This window comes from Bacillus rossius, chromosome 1 (genome assembly GCF_032445375.1).
Source record: "Bacillus rossius redtenbacheri isolate Brsri chromosome 1, Brsri_v3, whole genome shotgun sequence".
In the NCBI taxonomy this organism is placed as follows: domain Eukaryota; kingdom Metazoa; phylum Arthropoda; class Insecta; order Phasmatodea; family Bacillidae; genus Bacillus; species Bacillus rossius.
This window is the reverse complement of record NC_086330.1, coordinates 147,806,289-147,829,188: the sequence shown is the minus strand read 5'-3', so window position 1 is coordinate 147,829,188 and position 22,900 is coordinate 147,806,289. Positions and strand designations below refer to the sequence as shown.

General features: G+C 43.0%; 1 protein-coding gene across 1 annotated transcript in view; it reads right to left on the bottom strand.

The window, feature by feature from the left end:
• Nucleotides 1-22,256, bottom strand: part of LOC134537449 (uncharacterized) — a 36,482-nt gene extending 14,226 nt beyond the window's left edge. The window contains exons 1-5 of the mRNA XM_063377941.1: nt 22,198-22,256; nt 20,688-20,789; nt 20,505-20,586; nt 18,161-20,263; nt 4,774-5,104 (exon numbers count right to left, since the gene is read on the bottom strand). Of these exons, the coding sequence (XP_063234011.1) occupies nt 4,774-5,104; nt 18,161-20,263; nt 20,505-20,586; nt 20,688-20,789; nt 22,198-22,254 (2,675 nt within the window). The 5' untranslated portion in view covers nt 22,255-22,256. The remainder of the gene's footprint in view (nt 1-4,773; nt 5,105-18,160; nt 20,264-20,504; nt 20,587-20,687; nt 20,790-22,197) is intronic.
• Between the last annotated feature and the right edge of the window lie 644 nt (nt 22,257-22,900).

Below are 22,900 nucleotides of genomic sequence, written 5' to 3'. Positions count from 1 at the left end.
CGTGGCAGCGGCAGCAGCAGCCTAGCTCCTGAGTGCCAGGGGTCACAGCTGCAAGCATCCAGACGTCCCGGTCTCCGTCAAGGCCAGCCTCACAGCCTTGTAGTGTCAGCTCTCCGGCCTCGCAGCGCCATCCTCGCAGAGCCAGCATCTTAGTCACGTCACTCCAGCCTCGCCGTATGTGTAACTGTGAGTAATGACAATATGACACTCTTTCTTGTCAACGTCCAGTGTCTTACGTCCCAAAAGGGACCTGTAGTGAAGCAACTGTCCGTGACGTCCGTCATTGGCGGTGACGAAGTCAAGACTAGCGAATACATCTTTAAACCGCCGTGTGACTGGACTAAGCTAGACAGAAAGTCACAACGCGAGAACCGTCGTCTAACCTATGAAGTGAACGGACTCTCGTGGAATGAAGGTGATGTGGACTATGAACAACTTACATCTGTGCTACGTGATCTCGTCGAGCCGGAAGACGACGCTGTTTACGTCCTTGGTAATGAACAGAAACATATTGTGAGTGATTTGTGTAGTGCCAATGTAATTGACCTACGTAAACAAGGCAACTGTCCTGGCTTCAAAACACTGTTAAAGATGTACGGAAACCAAATTGAAAAGTGTGATAAATTTTATAATGGTTTCCACTGTGCACATTGTAATAGTCAGTTACTGAAGCTGTGGCTCTATGAACATCCTTATTACTACAGTGATGTTTAATTTTTCTATTCCTTATTGCAATTGTAAATAATGTTTCCAATGTCATCGACTGATGTGAGGGGTGATAGAATTATGTAAATAAAATATATATAAACCAATGTATTTGTCCGTTTTCTTTTCACCTTAATTTCATTGTATTTCTTTTTGTACAGTCTATTACTTATTCTCTTTCGGAAAAAATTAAAATATAATAATCACTATTACTGTTTCCAACAATTTTCATTCCAAACATACATTATAAAAAAAAATTTCTCAAGAAAAAATAAATCAGCAAATAAAAAACAGGGGTATTAGTATTATAGAAATAAAACTCAAAAAAAATTTTTACAGATATATATATATATTCGTTAACATATACATTTAATTATATCTATATTTTATTTGACATGTATGCATGTGTGTAGATTCGCAGGTCTCTTCCTCTCTTTCCCAGCAGCAGCCTACGCTCGCCCCGTCGTCTCTCTCCATCTCACCAGCTCCCCGCCCCACACCGAATCTCTCTCCATCTCAGCAACTGCTCACCTGCTAAATACTTAAACAGAATATTAGTCATTTAAACAAAAAGCTTGCATCGCAGCTCTCTGTGTTCGGAACGGGCTGGAGACCGACACCGCTAAACAGGCTGGTCGCGCACAAGCCCCTTGCCTCCATATGCAATATACGTCACATATGTAGTCAAGTACTTATGAACAACGTCTCTATTTAGCCGTGGCCCATTACAACGATGCAAGCCTACCAGAAAGAACTACCACATGATACAATGACACAAAGCACGTGCTTAAACTAGCATATGAACACATAGCAACGCTGAAATTGTCCAGTAACAACGATGTATCAACGCCGAAATCTTGCATGCCAACGACTGAGGAACCCAGCGTAGTAACAGTCCAGCGGTGACACACAACGCCGAAATCTTGCATGCCAACGACTGTGGAACCCAGCGACGTAACAGTCCAGCGTTGACACACAACGCCGAAATCTTGCATGCCAACGACTGTGGAACCCAGCGACGTAACAGTCCAACGTTGAAACACAACGCCGAAATCTTGCATGCCAACGACTGAGGAACCCAGCGGCGTAACAGTCCAGCGGTGACACACAACGCCGAAATCTTGCATGACAACGACTGCGGAACCCAGCGGCGTAACAGTCCAGCGATGACACCATCGACAAGACACCATCGATGTAAGGAGCCCAACGTCATGACCCCATCGATGATAGGAGCCCATCGTAGTGACCCCATCAACATGACACCATCGATGTTAGGAGCCCATCGGCTTGACACCAACGGCGTAAGGAGCCCATCGATGCATAAAAAACACATTGGTGTAAAAAAAAGCATTGGTGTAAAAAAACGCAAGAGTGTAAAACGCATGAGTGTAAAACGCATCGGTGTAAAACGCATGAGTGTAAAACGCATCAGTGTAAAGCGCCTCAGTGTAAAACACATCAGTGTAAAACGCATGAGTGTAAAAAAACGTATCGGTGTAAAAAAACGCATCAGTGTAAAAAAAAAATCTTGCATCACAAACCAACGAGGATGCTTAAAACCAACCAACCACCATCCCAACCAACCAACCAAAAGACATAGCACCACAAACAACGAGGATGCTTAAAACCAACCAACCACCATCCCAACCAACCAACCAAGAGAGCGCAGCACCGCAAAACAACGTAGGTGCATAAAACCACCACTGCCATCCCAACCAACCAACCAAGAGAGCGCAGCACCGCAAAACAACGTAGGTGCATAAAACCACCACTGCCATCCCAACCAACCAACCAAGAAAATGCAGCACCACAAATTAACGTAGGTGCATAAAACCACCACTTCCATCCCAACCAACCAACCAAGAAAATGCAGCACCACAAATCAACATAGGTGCATAAAACCACCACTTCCATCCCAACCAACCAACCAAGAGAACACAGCACCACAAAACAACGAGGATGCAAAACACCACCACTGCCATCCCAACCAACCAACCAAGAGGGCGCAGCACCACAAAAACATCGTAGGTGCATAAAACCACCACTTCCATCCCAACCAACCAACCAAGAAAATGCAGCACTACAAAAACATCGTAGGTGCATAAAACCACCACTTTCATCCCAACCAACCAACCAAGAGAGCGCAGCACCACAAAAACATCGTAGATGCAAAACACCACCACTTCCAACCCAACCAACCAACCAAAAAACGCAGCACCACAAAACATCGTAGGTGCATAAAACCACCACTTCCAACCCAACCAACCAACCAAAAAACGGAGCATCGCAAACAACGAGGATGCAAAACACCACCACTTCCATCCCAACCAACCAACCAAAAAACGTAGCACCACAAACAACGAGGATGCTTAAAACCAACCAACATAAAACCTTGCACCACAAATTAACGTAGGTGCATGAAACCACCATTTCCATCCCAACCAACCAACCAAATAAGCACCATGAAACAGTGTGTAGGTGCATGAACAAAACGAATCGCACCACGAAACAGTGTGGAGTGCAAGAAATCAAGGAAAAATAGCACCAGAAGACCAAAAATCTAGGTGTAAAAAAACAAACAAAAAAAGCACCACGAAAGAGTGTGGGTGCAACATAATTACAACGAGCGGACTCAGGAAACCAACGATGAAAAATCCATCGACGAAGGCTATGTACACCAAATCAACAGAGACATGGGTGGCTACCAAGTGGCAAACACTAGTCCCATACTCGTACATCACGGTACAGATTCCCGTCAGGGTCTTCTTCTCGGCTACCACAGCAAAAGCCTGGGACCCCGACAGAGAATCCTGCGCGAAACGTACGAGCACAGACACCAGTTTCAACATTTCATGTTATTTGTTCAGTTGCTTTTTTCGTGGAAGGAAAAAAATTCATTTTTCCATAAATACTGCGGTATGGTTAAAATAACATTAACCATTGTATCCATATGGTAATGTGTTTATACCATCATCGCATATTATGCGTTTATCATCGTGCCATGAGAGTGATATTTTATTCGAGCATTCTGTGTATAATGTCATTTGGTGCGACCGTATGGACCGGACTTGCGCGCGCTTTGTTGCGTGTTCCTCCAGGACCTCGAGGAAATCTTCAAATGTAATTTTATTTTTTACCACGCACTTTTGTATTCCTTTTGCTCTCTTTGTAATCGTTTCCCCATATCTGTATGTATATAGCTTTGCTCGGAGGCCGACAAACTCCTCCATCGTCACCCCATTGCACTCGTCCTTGAATTTGCCCACCACTTTTTTATTGGTGGGCGAGTAGCAGGGGTGACCAATGGGATACGCGCTCGTGTCAAACACGCTCATGAGCGCAGAGTCGTCGGCCAGGTCCTGGTAGAAATTGCGCGTCTTGATTTCGTAGATGAAACTGTCCGTATCCATGTACGCCAGCGAAATGTTATCCTTATATCTTGTCTTCATCACATCATAGTGGAAATTATACATGAGCGTTTTGGACAAGTCCAGAACCGCAAACCCCGCATATATAGGGCAGTCAAGATATATTTTCTCATGTTGGAGTTTTATTAACGATAGGTCTTCGTCCAAAATGGTTCGGTCCTGGAACGCTGGCTTGGCAATAACCTTTCGGAGCCTCGCCTCGCTGCATACGAGCTCCATACGCTGCCGCTTGAATTTATTTTCCATGAGCTTGCCAAAGCAGGAGTTATTTGCCAGCTTGAAGAATTCCTTCTCGAAATCATTTGTAGCATGTTGTCTCATAATCGTATTTTTTTCAATATAGGACTTCATCCACGCACGCTGCTCAAATTGAAGTACTCTATGAATTTTCTTTATTTGCAGTCCGTGCTGGAGAGCTTGCTTCAGGTTTCTATAATGAATGATGTAATTTTCCTTATGCTCGAGAGTTGTCATTAATTTAGTTTGTCTCGAGCCGGGCGGGCACTGGCTGACGGGTAGGAACGGCAGGTCCTTATGTTCCTCGTGGAGGGCAGACGGATACTCTACATCAACTTCTAGGATGTACCCCATCCGCCCCTCGTCAGGTATCGTCATCACGTCGATATCAGCGCCCACCCACCTGAAGCTTCTGACTGGCAGCGGCAGCGACATGGCCCATCCGTAGAGGTTGTTGGCGTCCAGATAGAGTATGTGCTTCGATGACTGGCTGGGATCGTAGGTGCGGGGAAGGCAGACGTTGTTGGCCTTACAGTGACGCTTCACCACATGTGCCACCCCACCCCTGATCCCAGCTTCGATGAACATATACATATCATAATCGGTCATCAGTTCCAGCCGTACCTGCGTCTGTTTCAACATGGCGTCGAACGTGAACCCTGGGGAGCTGACGTAGTGACTGCAGTCAAGCCCGTACGTGTCGAGACAGAGCTGACGAAAGTTCTCGAAAACGTCTGCAAGAAGCAGCACGTCCGTCTTTAAATATACGTCGCTGTACTCGCCCAGGGTCACACAGCCGAACTTGTTCCACACTGCCTGCGCATGACTGTATTCTGCATCACTGATATGGCTGTCATTTAACATATTGTAAAAATCTTCCTTTGCAGGCAGTTGTGGCTCGTCCAGTTTCTCCCAGCTGGAAACATAATCATAGGGGAATATACCCTTTCTCGTGACGAGGGACATTTCTTCTGGTGTGAAATATTCGAAGTCTCTTTGAATTTGTCGGCTGGCAGGTACGACGCGAGGGACGCCAAACTTCGTGCCATGAACCTGAATGTGTCGATAAACTGTACGGAGAATTTGTCGCCCAGGCTTTTCGAAAATGTTATCATTTTTTCCTGCGTGTGGGGGATTATGAATATTTCCTTGTTGTCGTAGCCCAGTTTCTTGATGATAAACTTCTCGTCGTAGCTGAGAGTAGTATGTAAATGGGGCTCCGGAAACAGGATTCAGGATGTGGAGCCGGAGCCGATGTCCGCCATCTTGGATTTGTGACGTCACGACGGCAAAAATTCCTCAAAATTCATCAAAAATGACTCAAAATGACTCAAAATTTCCCGTTTTGAGGAAAAATTCCCCGTTTTCGAGGGAAAAATTCCCGTTTCGAGGGAAAATTTCCCGTTTTATTCCTTAAAAATCCCAGCGGCTGAAAATTCCTAAAACTGGCTTAAGCATCCTTAACTCAAGCCAACGTTAAGCCATTTATAGGATTATGACGTCACCGCTGCAGTTTCTGTTACGCCCGCCATCTTTAAATTTACTATCCAATTTTAATGAAATAGAAAATTTTTTTAAATTTATAAAAAATTCAATTAATAAAATTTTAATAAAAATTTTTAAAAAACATACGTTAACGACACGGAGCTCAAAGTCCTCGGTTCGAACCCGGTGAGGGCGAAAAAAAATAAAAATGGCGACCGATCCTTCCACCACGGAAGTCACCTACAGACTAACCTACCACCACCAATAACAAGGTCAACTAGTATGATGTCATGTCCGCCATCTTGTCTTCGTCTGCTGGTAGCCATCATCATCTTGTTATCGTCGGCGAGAGTGCGCTGACGCCATGTTAGTTTAATTCTTATCCGCTAGAGTGCAGTAATCATTTATTATTGCTGTGTCACCCGCCATCTTGTCATTTGGCCGCCATCTTGAAAATCCATAATTATTTAGCTAGAAATTCGGGAAAAATTCCAAAATTCATTAAATAAATCACTCATTAATTTACAGATTGATTCGATCAGTTCCAGTCCTTGGTTCGATACCCGATCGATGCAATAATGTTTAATTTGATGTAAAAAAATAATAATTTCATTATTCCATGTTCAACATTCTTAAAGAGACATTAAAACCTCTACTGTCATCATCATCCTATAAGCCATCAAGACCAACATATTGGTAATTCGTAATTGTAATGCTAGAAAAGCGGGAAAAAGTTCAAAATTCATTAAATAAATTGGCATTAAAGTAATGATTGATTAGATCGATTCCCGTCCTTGGTTCGACCCCTGACCGATACCAAACAACTTTAATTTTAAAAAATACCACAAAAGCGACAGGTTTGAGAGAATAAAAACACATCAAGTTCTTTTAAAAAATACTTTTATTACATAATATATATTCTACTACAGGATCACTTACGAAAGCCAGCAATCTTATAATCATTTAGTTCCGCAGCGGTGTGAAATGACTAATTCTTAGCTCCAATCGGTTTATACTAGACAGAGTCCAGCCAGAACCTTTACAGACATAGTCCACCTCTTCTTGACAGAGTTTCTGGATACCGTATTTAACAGTTTGCTTCACATCGTTAGAACTGTAAATTACTGCAGCCGATGTCTTGAATGCACACTTCTTCACTTTGTCATCGAACGGATATGGCTTTCCATATATACAGTCCAACCACAAGTTATATTTCAAAGGTCCGTTTGTTGCTACATCATCAGTAAGCTGATTGATTATCTTCTGTCTGATATCATCAAGAAAATTACAAATGTCCTTTGACTCACCGAACGTATTTAGATAATAGTAGTCTTTCAACGTTCCACGAAATGCAGACTGCGCCAAGTAGAAGCCATTATCGTTCACTTGTAATGCTCCGAACACAGTCTTAGGTTTAGTTCCATGTTCAGACGTCATAACAATCGGTTGCTGGGCATCGGTTTTCTTGCTTGTACGCTTTCGTGTCTCCAATCTAAAGCGAGGAGTCGAAATGTCGGCAGGTAGTTCAGCAGTAGGAGCACAGACTCCACCTTTACATTTTTTCGCATGATGTCGCAAACTGTCAATTCGAGTAAACCATTTAAGGCACTCATCACATCGAAACTTCATGCGAGATGGATTCTTCGTGCATTTGCTCCGCTCATGTCTTCGTGCATCATGGGAAAATGCGAACGACGTATCACAGTAGCTGCAAGGATACCGTGGTGATGAAGACGATCCTTTCAGACCCGATCCAGATACAGGCGTTGCAACAGTAGTACCATCTCCAGGCATACTCTTATGCACATCGACGCATCGTTGTTGTGACGAAACCTTTACTTTCTGCCGCACAGCAGGACCTTTGCATGCCTTCATGTGCGTTTTCATATTATCTTTTCTGGCAAACTGCTTATGACATTTCTCACAAACAAACATTTTACGATATAGGTTCTTGGCACATTCTCTATTCTCATGTCGTCGAGCATTGCTGTTGTTTGAGAAAATCTTGTTGCAGTAACAGCACCGATGTTCGTTAGTTGTTGTCGATTCGGCATCCATTGAAGTCTCCATTGATGGTGAACCAGCGTTCGCCGAGTTTCCCTGCACATCCAGCTCAGTAGTCATTAAGCTATCTTCTGCTGGTGGTATCACATCTGTTGAAATCTCCTCCAATGTTGACGCCGTCGTTGCCAACGGGATCTGCACCTTCTCCATCGTAGCTGTCGTCAAGGTTCCCGTAGACGATGGTACAACCTCCGAGTTCGACGTTAAAGACGGTAAAGATGCCATCGAGGTCTCAAGAACAGGTAATTACGCGACTTATACACCAGAAGAAATAATCTAGGTGATCCTTACACCGACGACGTCAGTAACAAACTAAGCATCCTGTCGTCTAGAGCTCGCTTATATATACATGCACCATATGGAACAATACGCTAGTCAAATCAAGAACCATTTACAATAATACTAGAGTCAAAACAACATTAAAAATAGAAGGACCAAAAACGAAAAGGCAGCACATTTGGAAGCACCGACAACGAAAAGGCAGAACATTTGGAAGCACCGACAACGTAAAGGCAGCACATTTGGAAGCACCGACAACGAAAAGGCAGCACATTTGGAAGCACCGACAACGAAAAGGCAGCACATTTGGAAGCACCGACAACGTAAAGGCAGCACATTTAGAAGCACCGACAAGGTAAAGGCAGCACATTTGGAAGCACCGACAACGAAAAGGCAGCACATTTGGAAGCACCGACAACGAAAAGGCAGCACATTTGGAAGCACCGACAACGTAAAGGCAGCACATTTGGAAGCACCGACAACGAAAAGGCAGCACATTTGGAAGCACCGACAACGAAAAGGCAGCACATTTGGAAGCACCGACAACGAAAAGGCAGCACAATGGAAGCACCGACAACGTAAAGGCAGCACATTTGGAAGCACCGACAACGAAAAGGCAGCACATTTGGAAGCACCGACTACGAAAAAGCAGCACATTTGGAAGCACCGTCATCGAAAAGACAGCACATTTGGAAGCACCGACAACGTAAAGGCAGCACATTTGGAAGCACCGACAACATAAAGGCAGCACATTTGGAAGCACCGACAACGTAAAGGCAGCACATTTGGAAGCACCGACAACGTAAAGGCAGCACATTTGGAAGCACCGACAACGTAAAGGCAGCACATTTGGAAGCACCGACAACGAAAAGGCAGCACATTTGGAAGCACCGACAACGAAAAGGCAGCACATTTGGAAGCACCGACAACGTAAAGGCAGCACATTTGGAAGCACCGACAACGTAAAGGCAGCACATTTGGAAGCACCGACAACGAAAAGGCAGCACATTTGGAAGCACCGACAACGAAAAGGCAGCACATTTAGAAGCACCGACAACGTAAATTCAGCACATTTGGAAGCACCGACAACGAAAAGGCAGCACATTTGGAAGCACCGACAACGAAAAGGCAGCACATTTGGAAGCACCGACAACGTAAAGGCAGCACATTTGGAAGCACCGACAACGAAAAGGCAGCACATTTGGAAGCACCGACAATGAAAAGGCAGCACATTTGGAAGCACCGACAACGAAAAGGCAGCACATTTGGAAGCACCGACAACGTAAAGGCAGCACATTTGGAAGCACCGACAACGAAAAGGCAGCACATTTGGAAGCACCAACTACGAAAAGGCAGCACATTTGGAAGCACCGTCATCGAAAAGGCAGCACATTTGGAAGCACCGACAACGTAAAGGCAGCACATTTGGAAGCACCGACAACGTAAAGGCAGCACATTTGGAAGCACCGACAACGTAAAGGCAGCACATTTGGAAGCACCGACAACGTAAAGGCAGCACATTTGGAAGCACCGACAACTTAAAGGAAGCACATTTGGAAGCACCGACAACGAAAAGGCAGCACATTTGGAAGCACCGACAACGAAAAGGCAGCACATTTGGAAGCACCGACAACGTAAAGGCAGCACATTTGGAAGAACCGACAACGTAAAGGCAGCACATTTGGAAGCACCGACAACGTAAAAGCAGCACATTTGGAAGCACCGACTACGAAAAGGCAGCACATTTGGAAGCACCGACAACGAAAAGTCAGCACATTTGGAAGCACCGACAACGTAAAGGCAGCACATTTGGAAGCACCGACAACGAATAGGCAGCACATTTGGAAGCACCGACTACGAAAAGGCAGCACATTTGGAAGCACCGACAACGAAAAGGCAGCACATTTGGAAGCACCGACAACGAAAAGGCAGCACATTTGGAAGCACCGACAACGTGAAGGCAGCACATTTGGAAGCACCGACAACGAAAAGGCAGCACATTTGGAAGCACCGACAACGAAAAGGCAGCACATTTGGAAGCACCAACAACGAAAAGGCAGCACATTTGGAAGCACCGCCAACGAAAAGGCAGCACATTTTGGATGCATCATCGAATAAGGAAGCACATTTGGAAGCTCCATCAACTAAAAAAGGCAAAAAGGAAGTACAAGTTACGAGATCTAAGTCTTAGTAAGAAAAAATAATACAAGAAATAAAAACATTACATTCTTATAATTTAAATTATTTATTTTATTGCTTTACATTATACAAATGCAAGTAAAACAAGTCAATATTGTATTGTAGCCTGCATTTCTCAGTTCCTTGAGTATGAAGGATATTTCTTTGATGCACGAATAGTTTCCTGCACAAAGCGAACCATGTAGAAGTCTTAGCCGGTCAACCAATATGTTTGGATCTTTCCATGATGTGTAATCATTCTCTTCTACCACCATCTTCCTTGCACCTTTATAATAAATATTATGATCTCTGGTGTCTTCCGTTTTACCACCAACCTCAGGGTAACTTTCATGTTTGAGACGGTGATCATCACAAGCTTGATCAGATTTATTTAATATATCACGTCGTTTCCATCGTTTCGGTCTCAGGACACCGCCACATTCTACGATCTTGGCAGCTTTAGGTGCTTCATCATAGTCTATGTCTTTGTCAACAGCCTCAGAGTCACTGTAACAATCACCGTAAAAGGAATCGTCTTCACCCAATTTACCGTAATAATTCGATGTTGATGATGTTGAAGTGTCTTCATCGTCTTCATGCTTCCTTTTTAGGAGTCCATCATTTTTACAAAGTAGGAAAGATCTACTTTAATTTGGCTGGAATATATTCTCACTTTTCACGTTAAGGATTCTTCCATTGTCTTCATTTTTCCGTAAATCATCAACCTTCTTCAATTTAAGTTCTTTGTCGAGATCGGAAGAGCCAAGAAAATTATTGTCGTAATGCAGATCACTCTTCCTTAGGCTAGTAGATTCATCGTTGTCCTCTAGCTTGTACGCAGGCTTGGCGCTACAAGTTCTGCAATGTCTTTTTAGGCTCTCTCTCCGCGTAAACGACTTGCTACATCGAACACAACTTATCATATTGCGCAGTGGATTTTTAACACAGTCATTCTTCTCGTGTTGTCTTTTATTCTTTCTCAAGATAAACTCTTTACTGAAAAACTTACACCTATGTTCTTTCGATACAGCGTCAGATCCCAAATCGGAATTCATATTAGTTACTGAGACTAATGCCAGATACCAATTGAGTGTTTTAAATTGATCCAATACTTAAATAGAATTTTTTTCATATTTCATCAGCGAGAATTAATATATCTCATGCAAAAGTACTTTATGCATGTAGTTCTGCTTTTCAATAACAGATGTCGCCACATGTTGCTTGCAGGTAAATAATATTTAGTTATTTTATGCGGGATGCGGGATGCTCACTAACGATCGCAAAAGAAGGATGGCTTCGTTAGACTCCAAGGAAAAGGAAGTTCGTCTTGCATGTTGGTGCTCCACAGATGTCTCATGGCGTAATATTAATTTGACTGAGTAATGATATTTGTTAATTCCACCTGATAAAAATATTGCAAGTTTTGATTTAGTAGCAGAAATTATCGAATTAAATGTAACTCCAAATAAAATGACATGTCTCATTAGAACAAAAAAAATCCATGCAGAGAGCGGTTTCTCAGAATAGTCAGAAACACTTGAAGAAACCACAGGAATGATTGCAAGAACACGGGAAAAACCATCAAAATATTGTCAAGAATAATCAGGAGCACACTGAGAAAACCACCATAATATTAACAATAATAATCGGAAGCACACGGAGAAAACCATCATAATATTGACCAGATTAATCGGAAGCACACAGAGAAAACCACCACATGTTTTCTTTGATATCATAAAATTACAAGAAAAAATATTTAAAAATAAAAATAAATTAATAAAAAATTAAAAAAAATTAAAAAATGCATAAACAGTTTCTGCTAGCTTGTAAACTTATCATTGTTGAGCAAAGATAGAGTTCTTGTACAAGCCAGAAATTTATGCATTTTTTAATTTTTTTTTAATTTTTTATTAATTTATTTTTATTTTTAAATATTTTTTCTTGTAATTTTATGATATCAAAGAAAACATGTGGTGGTTTTCTCTGTGTGCTTCCGATTAATCTGGTCAATATTATGATGGTTTTCTCCGTGTGCTTCCGATTATTATTGTTAATATTATGGTGGTTTTCTCAGTGTGCTCCTGATTATTCTTGACAATATTTTGATGGTTTTTCCCGTGTTCTTGCAATCATTCCTGTGGTTTCTTCAAGTGTTTCTGACTATTCTGAGAAACCGCTCTCTGCATGGATTTTTTTTGTTCTAATGAGACATGTCATTTTATTTGGAGTTACATTTAATTCGATAATTTCTGCTACTAAATCAAAACTTGCAATATTTTTATCAGGTGGAATTAACAAATATCATTACTCAGTCAAATTAATATTACGCCATGAGACATCTGTGGAGCACCAACATGCAAGACGAACTTCCTTTTCCTTGGAGTCTAACGAAGCCATCCTTCTTTTGCGATCGTTAGTGAGCATCCCGCATCCCGCATAAAATAACTAAATATTATTTACCTGCAAGCAACATGTGGCGACATCTGTTATTGAAAAGCAGAACTACATGCATAAAGTACTTTTGCATGAGATATATTAATTCTCGCTGATGAAATATGAAAAAAATTCTATTTAAGTATTGAATCTAATTTAAAACACTCAATTGGTATCTGGCATTAGTCTCAGTAACTAATATGAATTCCGATTTGGGATCTGACGCTGTATCGAAAGAACATAGGTGTAAGTTTTTCAGTAAAGAGTTTATCTTGAGAAAGAATAAAAGACAACACGAGAAGAATGACTGTGTTAAAAATCCACTGCGCAATATGATAAGTTGTGTTCGATGTAGCAAGTCGTTTACGCGGAGAGAGAGCCTAAAATGACATGGCAGAACTTGTAGCGCCAAGCCTGCGTACAAGCTAGAGGACAACGATGAATCTACTAGCCTAAGGAAGAGTGATCTGCATTACGACAATAATTTTCTTGGCTCTTCCGATCTCGACAAAGAACTTAAATTGAAGAAGGTTGATGATTTACGGAAAAATGAAGACAATGGAAGAATCCTTAACGTGAAAAGTGAGAATATATTCCAGCCGAATTCAAGTAGATCTTTCCTACTTTGTAAAAATGATGGACTCCTAAAAAGGAAGCATGAAGACGATGAAGACACTTCAACATCATCAACATCGAATTATTACGGTAAATTGGGTGAAGACGATTCCTTTTACGGTGATTGTTACAGTGACTCTGAGGCTGTTGACAAAGACATAGACTATGATGAAGCACCTAAAGCTGCCAAGATCGAAGAATGTGGCGGTGTCCTGAGACCGAAACGATGGAAACGACGTGATATATTAAATAAATCTGATCAAGCTTGTGATGATCACCGTCTCAAACATGAAAGTTACCCTGAGGTTGGTGGTAAAACGGAAGACACCAGAGATCATAATATTTATTATAAAGGTGCAAGGAAGATGGTGGTAGAAGAGAATGCTTACACATCATAGAAAGATCCAAACATATTGGTTGACCGGCTAAGACTTCTACATGGTTCGCTTTGTGCAGGAAACTATTCGTGCATCAAAGAAATATCCTTCATACTCAAGGAACTGAGGAATGCAGGCTACATACAATATTGACTTGTTTTACTTGCATTTGTATAATGTAAAGCAATAAAATAAATAATTTAAATTATAAGAATGTAATGTTTTTATTTCTTGTATTATGATTTCTTACTAAGACTTAGATCTCGTAACTTGTGCTTCCTTTTTGCCTTTTTTAGTTGATGGAGCTTCCAAATGTGCTTCCTTATTCGATGATGCATCCAAAATGTGCTGCCTTTTCGTTGTCGGTGCTTCCAAATGTGCTGCCTTTTCGTTGTCGGTGCTTCCAAATGTGCTGCCTTCACGTTGTCGGTGCTTCCAAATGTGCTGCCTTTTCGATGTCGGTGCTTCCAAATGTGCTGCCTTTTCGTAGTCGGTGCTTCCAAATGTGCTGCCTATTCGTTGTCGGTGCTCCCAAATGTGCTGTCTTTACGTTGTCGGTGCTTCCAAATGTGCTGCCTTTTCGTTGTCGGTGCTTCCAAATGTGCTGCCTTTTCGTTGTCGGTGCTTCCAAATGTGCTGCCTTTACGTTGTCGGTGCTTCCAAATGTGCTGCCTTTACGTTGTCGGTGCTTCTAAATGTGCTGCCTTTACGTTGTCGGTGCTTCCAAATGTGCTGCCTTTTCGTTGTCGGTGCTTCCAAATGTGCTGCCTTTTCGTTGTCGGTGCTTCCAAATGTGCTGCCTTTACGTTGTCGGTGCTTCCAAATGTGCTGCCTTTATGTTGTCGGTGCTTCCAAATGTGCTGCCTTTACGTTGTCGGTGCTTCCAAATGTGCTGCCTTTACGTTGTCGGTGCTTCCAAATGTGCTGCCTTTACGTTGTCGGTGCTTCCAAATGTGCTGCCTTTTCGTTGTCGGTGCTTCCAAATGTGCTGCCTTTTCGTAGTCGGTGCTTCCAAATGTGCTGCCTTTTCGTTGTCGGTGCTTCCAAATGTGCTGCCTTTACGTTGTCGGTGCTTCCAAATGTGCTGCCTTTTCGTTGTCAGTGCTTCCAAATGTGCTGCCTTTTCGTTGTCGGTGCTTCCAAATGTGCTGCCTTTTCGTTGTCGGTGCTTCCAAATGTGCTGCCTTTTCGTTGTCGGTGCTTCCAAATGTGCTGCCTTTTCGTTGTCGGTGCTTCCAAATGTGCTGCCTTTTCGTTGTCGGTGCTTCCAAATGTGCTGCCTTTACCTTGTCGGTGCTTCTAAATGTGCTGCCTTTACGTTGTCGGTGCTTCCAAATGTGCTGCCTTTTCGTTGTTGGTGCTTCCAAATGTGCTGCCTTTTCGTTGTCGGTGCTTCCAAATGTGCTGCCTTTACGTTGTCGGTGCTTCCAAATGTTCTGCCTTTTCGTTGTCGGTTCTTCCAAATGTGCTGCCTTTTCGTTTTTGGTCCTTCTATTTTTAATGTTGTTTTGACTCTAGTATTATTGTAAATGGTTCTTGATTTGACTAGCGTATTGTTCCATATGGTGCATGTATATATAAGCGAGCTCTAGACGACAGGATGCTTAGTTTGTTACTGACGTCGTCGGTGTAAGGATCACCTAGATTATTTCTTCTGGTGTATAAGTCGCGTAATTACCTGTTCTTGAGACCTCGATGGCATCTTTACCGTCTTTAACGTCGAACTCGGAGGTTGTACCATCGTCTACGGGAACCTTGACGACAGCTACGATGGAGAAGGTGCAGATCCCGTTGGCAACGACGGCGTCAACATTGGAGGAGATTTCAACAGATGTGATACCACCAGCAGAAGATAGCTTAATGACTACTGAGCTGGATGTGCAGGGAAACTCGGCGAACGCTGGTTCACCATCAATGGAGACTTCAATGGATGCCGAATCGACAACAACTAACGAACATCGGTGCTGTTACTGCAACAAGATTTTCTCAAACAACAGCAATGCTCGACGACATGAGAATAGAGAATGTGCCAAGAACCTATATCGTAAAATGTTTGTTTGTGAGAAATGTCATAAGCAGTTTGCCAGAAAAGATAATATGAAAACGCACATGAAGGCATGCAAAGGTCCTGCTGTGCGGCAGAAAGTAAAGGTTTCGTCACAACAACGATGCGTCGATGTGCATAAGAGTATGCCTGGAGATGGTACTACTGTTGCAACGCCTGTATCTGGATCGGGTCTGAAAGGATCGTCTTCATCACCACGGTATCCTTGCAGCTACTGTGATACGTCGTTCGCATTTTCCCATGATGCACGAAGACATGAGCGGAGCAAATGCACGAAGAATCCATCTCGCATGAAGTTTCGATGTGATGAGTGCCTTAAATGGTTTACTCGAATTGACAGTTTGCGACATCATGCGAAAAAATGTAAAGGTGGAGTCTGTGCTCCTACTGCTGAACTACCTGCCGACATTTCGACTCCTCGCTTTAGATTGGAGACACGAAAGCGTACAAGCAAGAAAACCGATGCCCAGCAACCGATTGTTATGACGTCTGAACATGGAACTAAACCTAAGACTGTGTTCGGAGCATTACAAGTGAACGATAATGGCTTCTACTTGGCGCAGTCTGCATTTCGTGGAACGTTGAAAGACTACTATTATCTAAATACGTTCGGTGAGTCAAAGGACATTTGTAATTTTCTTGATGATATCAGACAGAAGATAATCAATCAGCTTACTGATGATGTAGCAACAAACGGACCTTTGAAATATAACTTGTGGTTGGACTGTATATATGGAAAGCCATATCCGTTCGATGACAAAGTGAAGAAGTGTGCATTCAAGACATCGGCTGCAGTAATTTACAGTTCTAACGATGTGAAGCAAACTGTTAAATACGGTATCCAGAAACTCTGTCAAGAAGAGGTGGACTATGTCTGTAAAGGTTCTGGCTGGACTCTGTCTAGTATAAACCGATTGGAGCTAAGAATTAGTCATTTCACACCGCTGCGGAACTAAATGATTATAAGATTGCTGGCTTTCGTAAGTGATCCTGTAGTAGAATATATATTATGTAATAAAAGTATTTTTTAAAAGAACTTGATGTGTTTTTATTCTCTCAAACCTGTCGCTTTTGTGGTATTTTTTAAAATTAAAGTTGTTTGGTATCGGTCAGGGGTCGAACCAAGGACGGGAATCGATCTAATCAATCATTACTTTAATGCCAATTTATTTAATGAATTTTGAACTTTTTCCCGCTTTTCTAGCATTACAATTACGAATTACCAATATGTTGGTCTTGATGGCTTATAGGATGATGATGACAGTAGAGGTTTTAATGTCTCTTTAAGAATGTTGAACATGGAATAATGAAATTATTATTTTTTTACATCAAATTAAACATTATTGCATCGATCGGGTATCGAACCAAGGACTGGAACTGATCGAATCAATCTGTAAATTAATGAGTGATTTATTTAATGAATTTTGGAATTTTTCCCGAATTTCTAGCTAAATAATTATGGATTTTCAAGATGGCGGCCAAATGACAAGATGGCGGGTGACACAGCAATAATAAATGATTACTGCACTCTAGCGGATAAGAATTAAACTAACATGGCGTCAGCGCACTCTCGCCGACGATAACAAGATGATGATGGCTACCAGCAGACGAAGACAAGATGGCGGACATGACATCATACTAGTTGACCTTGTTATTGGTGGTGGTAGGTTAGTCTGTAGGTGACTTCCGTGGTGGAAGGATCGGTCGCCATTTTTATTTTTTTTCGCCCTCACCGGGTTCGAACCGAGGACTTTGAGCTCCGTGTCGTTAACGTATGTTTTTTAAAAATTTTTATTAAAATTTTATTAATTGAATTTTTTATAAATTTAAAAAAATTTTCTATTTCATTAAAATTGGATAGTAAATTTAAAGATGGCGGGCGTAACAGAAACTGCAGCGGTGACGTCATAATCCTATAAATGGCTTAACGTTGGCTTGAGTTAAGGATGCTTAAGCCAGTTTTAGGAATTTTCAGCCGCTGGGATTTTTAAGGAATAAAACGGGAAATTTTCCCTCGAAACGGGAATTTTTCCCTCGAAAACGGGGAATTTTTCCTCAAAACGGGAAATTTTGAGTCATTTTGAGTCATTTTTGAGGAATTTTGAGGAATTTTTGCCGTCGTGACGTCACAAATCCAAGATGGCGGACATCGGCTCCGGCTCCACATCCTGAATCCTGTTTCCGGAGCCCCATTTACATACTACTGCTGAGGTTGTGGAAGTACACAACAAGCTTCTTGGGCCGCCTGCGCAGAAGATTGCAGCTGTTGCATGCGGCACCAAGGTACTTTCCACTGAAGTGGTCGTGGTCCTTGACTTTATAGTTATCAGTCGTAAATACTGTATTACAGTAGCAGCACTGTTGGGCTGCGGCGAATCTGGCATTCTCTTGAGCCGTCAGCGGCGTCATGGGCAGGCTGGTCTGGTATATTTCCTTCACCTGATTCCCAATATCGACTATATCCTCCACGAATTTTGCCTCAGCATCGGGCCCCCTGTATAGCATCGGCTCTTGTGGCAGCGAGGCGGTGGGCGTGGCTGGGATCACGCTATTGTTGACCTTTACATATATGCAATAACTGTATGCTTCATGTTTTTGATATGCATAGGTGCCTGATTGCTGGGGGTCCAGCTGGCATGATGAGATGGGTACTAGCAGGGCTTCAAAATCTGCATAAACGACGATGGGCATCTTTGTCATGTGGTGGTAATTTTGAAACTCCATGACAGGTGGCTTGCCATTCTGGTCAGCTTTAGGCATCTCGACGTGTACGGGAGCATGGGTGTTGCAGAACTTTCTGTGCGCGTCGAGACACTGCTGCCCTGTCAGCCCTGAAACTCGGTGCTGGTCATCGTAGTACGTGAAGCATCTCTTGCAGACATGGATTTTTTCTGTGTGGGCGGTGATCTGAGGCCTGACGAGTCTTGAGAAGTTCTTAATATAGCAGAAATGAGAGTTACTATCTTCGTTCGACAGAAGCAGGAGGTCGAAATGATGTTGCTTTTCCTCCTTCCCCACACGCACTGGCGCGATCTTGTCGTTCTCGTCAATGTTGTAGACGTTGACAGACACTTCTTTGTTGTTTCGCTCAAACACTTTGATTTGGTGGAGGGGGGTAGGGAACTCCAATCCTGAAAAATCAAATTTTCCCTCCAGGTCGTGGTACCTCTTGTCCACACGTTCAGCATGTACCCCCTCCACGTACCGCGCCAGTATGGCCCACTTGAAGCACTCGTTGTCTTCCAGGTTCTTAGGGTTTATGCACGCCTCACGGTTCTTGATGGCGGCAGGCAGATCAATGTAGGAGGAGACTCGCAGTGGTACTAACTTGTTGAAGCGGAGCTGAATTTTCTTTACTGCAGACAGAGTCCACCCGGATCCTTTGCTGACGTATTCGTCTTCCTCCCTACATATTTTCTCAATGCATTCTGTTACTGCCTCTTCAATGTCGCTCTCTTCGTAGATGGGTACATTCTTCGTCTTGAAAGCCCTCTTGTCTACACCTTCATCGAAGGGAGCGGGCTTGGCATAATCGCATTCAAGCCATACATTGAACTTCACTGGGCCGTTTTCACGTACTTCCTGGGAAATGCGATTGATCAAGTTATTTTTCATTTCACCCAGGTACGTGCAAATGTCTTTGGTCGCACCATTGTTGACTGCCACTAAGGTCTTTAAATTTCTGCGGAACGCACTCTCCGCCTCAACGAACCCGGTACCGCCTGCCTCCAAGTCAACCTGAGCCTGGTCAGGCGCTTGCGCCTTCAAGTCTCGCTGTGCCTGGTCGGGCACACTCGCCACGTATTGCGGACGAGTGCTGGGGCCGGGCTGTTGCAGGCCGGAGGTCACGTCTACGCACCGTCTCTTGGGAGCCAGACCCTTGCACGTCTTGATGTGCGTCAATAGATTGTCTTTGCGGGTAAACTCGCCCTGGCATGTAGTGCATGTAAATGCAATGCGCTCAGGGTTGAATGAGCACTGGCTCTTCTCGTGGCGTCTGGCATCATGGCTATATTTGAATTGCTGCCCGCAGTGAATGCACCTCGAGCCTGTGCTGTGCTCGACGGTGCCCTCACACGTTCTCATATGGCGGGCCAAACTGTCCTTGCGGATTATTGTCATACCGCAGATATGACATTGGCTTGTTGTATTACAGCCAGGATTAGCTGCGCAGATGCGCTCATGCCGTCTGGCACTACGGCTAGCGGAAAACAATTTGCCACAGTACGCACACCCATTCCCTGGTGACGGTGCACATACCTGAGATGACACAAGCTGGCAGGCTCCCGACGTCGAGGGCTGGCAGGCTCCCGATGTCGAGGGCTGGAGGGCTCCCGATGCTGAGGGCTGGCCGGCTGCCACGGGAACACCAGACGCGGTCCTCTTCATGATGAAGTCTGTAACACGGGCGGAAAATTATAGCAACAAGAACATCATAATTATCACACACACACACACAAACAAATAAACGTGCATAAATACAACCACACACACAAATACACATGCATAAATACAACCACACACACACGTGCATAAATACAACCACACCTACACACAAACAAAATACACTTGCATAAAGACAGCTACACGCACGCAGAAACAACTTCACACGCATTAAAAAAATTAAATTCCACTTACCAGAAGAACACAGGAACGACTCTGTGTGTACTGCACGCACGCACAACGAGGAGGGCTGGAACGTCGTACAGCACACAGGAACCTGTAACATAGAAAAGGGACCACCTGGCTTAGCACTTGGAATTTTTTTTTCAAGACAGCGCAAAGACACTGATGTCAAAATTTTATGTTTTATGTACTGACCGGAATCGAAGAGGAACGGTGCAGGACTCCAGAGGGCAGACAGGCGTTCTCCAAGCGGATCACACTGGGGAGTAGCTCGACGCAAGGAGAAGCACTGAATACCTGCAACACATACAATATTTTTTACGAAATATACTACAATAGTAAGTTACTCGTATTTTTTTTTTTGGTATATTTTTGTATTTAGTTGTGATTAGATATTCTGTATTTTATTAAGTACAAAAAAATTTCTATTTTTTTTATGAAACAAATTTATTTTTTTTCTATTTGGTTATGATAGCAAGTGCGCGTGCATCAGTTATTTATTTTTTTTTTTTTGGGCCTGGCGAGGGGGCAGGCAGGCCGACTTGGGCGCTCCATGCGGCGGTGCGCGGTAACTAGTCAGACGTAAGCTGCAGGGCGCGGCGGAAACATCGCTCCGTGCACGGGGCCGGCAGGGAGCGCGGGGGGGTCGGTAGGGTCCTCACGCGGCGCTGATGAGGGGGGGGGGGGGGGGAGAGTCCATCCAGGTGGAGGGAGGGGAGCGCTCCACGGGTGGGGGCTGAAGCAGGGAGGGGGGAGGACACGCTCTGCGCGCGCTGCCCGTCGGTAGGACATGGGTGTGCACGGCATCCATCTTGTTTCGAGCTAAGTCGATCATGCATGAATAATAACTAACATGTATGCCAGGGGAAAAACAAATTATTACAAGATGAAATATACTGCAACTGATAGCACTAATAATTTCGACTAGAAAAAAAATTGTAATAATCACAACTGTAAAATATTAATACTGAACCTAACGCAGGCTCTAAACAGTTCCACTCGCACAAATGATCTAGGCAGTACCAATCTTAGACGTGAAAAAAAATAAATAAACACACTCACAAATTTCTTAAAAATTTTTGGAAAACAGACGATTACTATGCCTATTGCGTACTTTTATTTTCCTACGCTCTCTCTGCCGACCGGCTGGCCGGGGAGCCGGCGGGCGGTTCGTCAGCCGTGCGCGCTCGCTCGGGTGTTATCACCACGTCACGTACTAGCTGGCTCAGCAGCGGCCTTCACCCAGTGGCCAGCTGTTAGGCTTGCTGACTGAGTGAAGGACGCAGCGAAGGCATACACACACGCGAAACCATATTGTTAAAATAAAAAAAAATTACAGTTCAAAACAATTTCAAAGTTAAAATTTACGAAAAAATTTCAAAGTCGAAAACGTTCGGAAAAATTTCAAAGTTAAAATTTACGAAAAAATTTCAAAGTTAAAAACGTTCGGAAAAATTTCAAAGTTGAAAATTTACGAAAAAATTTCAAAGTCGAAAACGTTCGGAAAAATTTCAAAGTTAAAATTTACGAAAAAATTTCAAAGTTAAAAACGTTCGGAAAAATTTCAAAGTTAAAAACGTTCGGAAAAATTTCAAAGTTAAAAACGTTCGGAAAAATTTCAAAGTTAAAATTTACGAAAAAATTTCAAAGTTAAAATTTACGTCAAAATTTACAAAGTTAAAATTTACGGAGAAGTTGTACTTACCAAGCTGCTGGAGTTGTAGAGACGGGAAGTAAAGCTGGAGAACTCGAACGCGATCATACGGCGACGGCGGCAAGACCAAAAGTGAAGCCTCCGGCGTCTCACACGCCAATTTATAGGTAAATTCCCCCCTTGGTCACAGACTCTAGCCAATCAGAAACCGCGAAAACTGCAGCATGGTCAGCACTATTTTGAATTAATGGGAGGGATGAGGGAAAAGTGGGAGGAGCGAATGTTGCGGGAATCAGGAGGGGGGGGGGGCAGGAAATGTTGACTGTTTGGTGGAGGGGATACTCACTAGCCAATCAGAATCATTCAGCTCCTGGCAGCTGGAAGAGTTGCCACGTGAATCGCCATGCTCCAGACGAAATAATTACCAACTTATTGAAAATTTATATATTATGACACTTTATAGATTAGGTTATTTTCATCACTTTCATATTTAAATAATTTACTGAAAAATATCATTTGTATTTAATTTTATGATTACTTTTTCAATCCCAAATTATTAATTTATAAACGGAAGGGGAAATAAAAAGTCATAGCAATAGTTTTTAATTTTTTTTATTACTTCAAAACATCTAACAAGGCAGAGAGTACAGAACACAGGGCGGTGCGAATGGTTTTTACAGAATCAAATTCGTAACAGTCCGTAGCATTATCACTGTAGATCTGCGGCGTATCGACGCTCAATCCACGTTTCTTG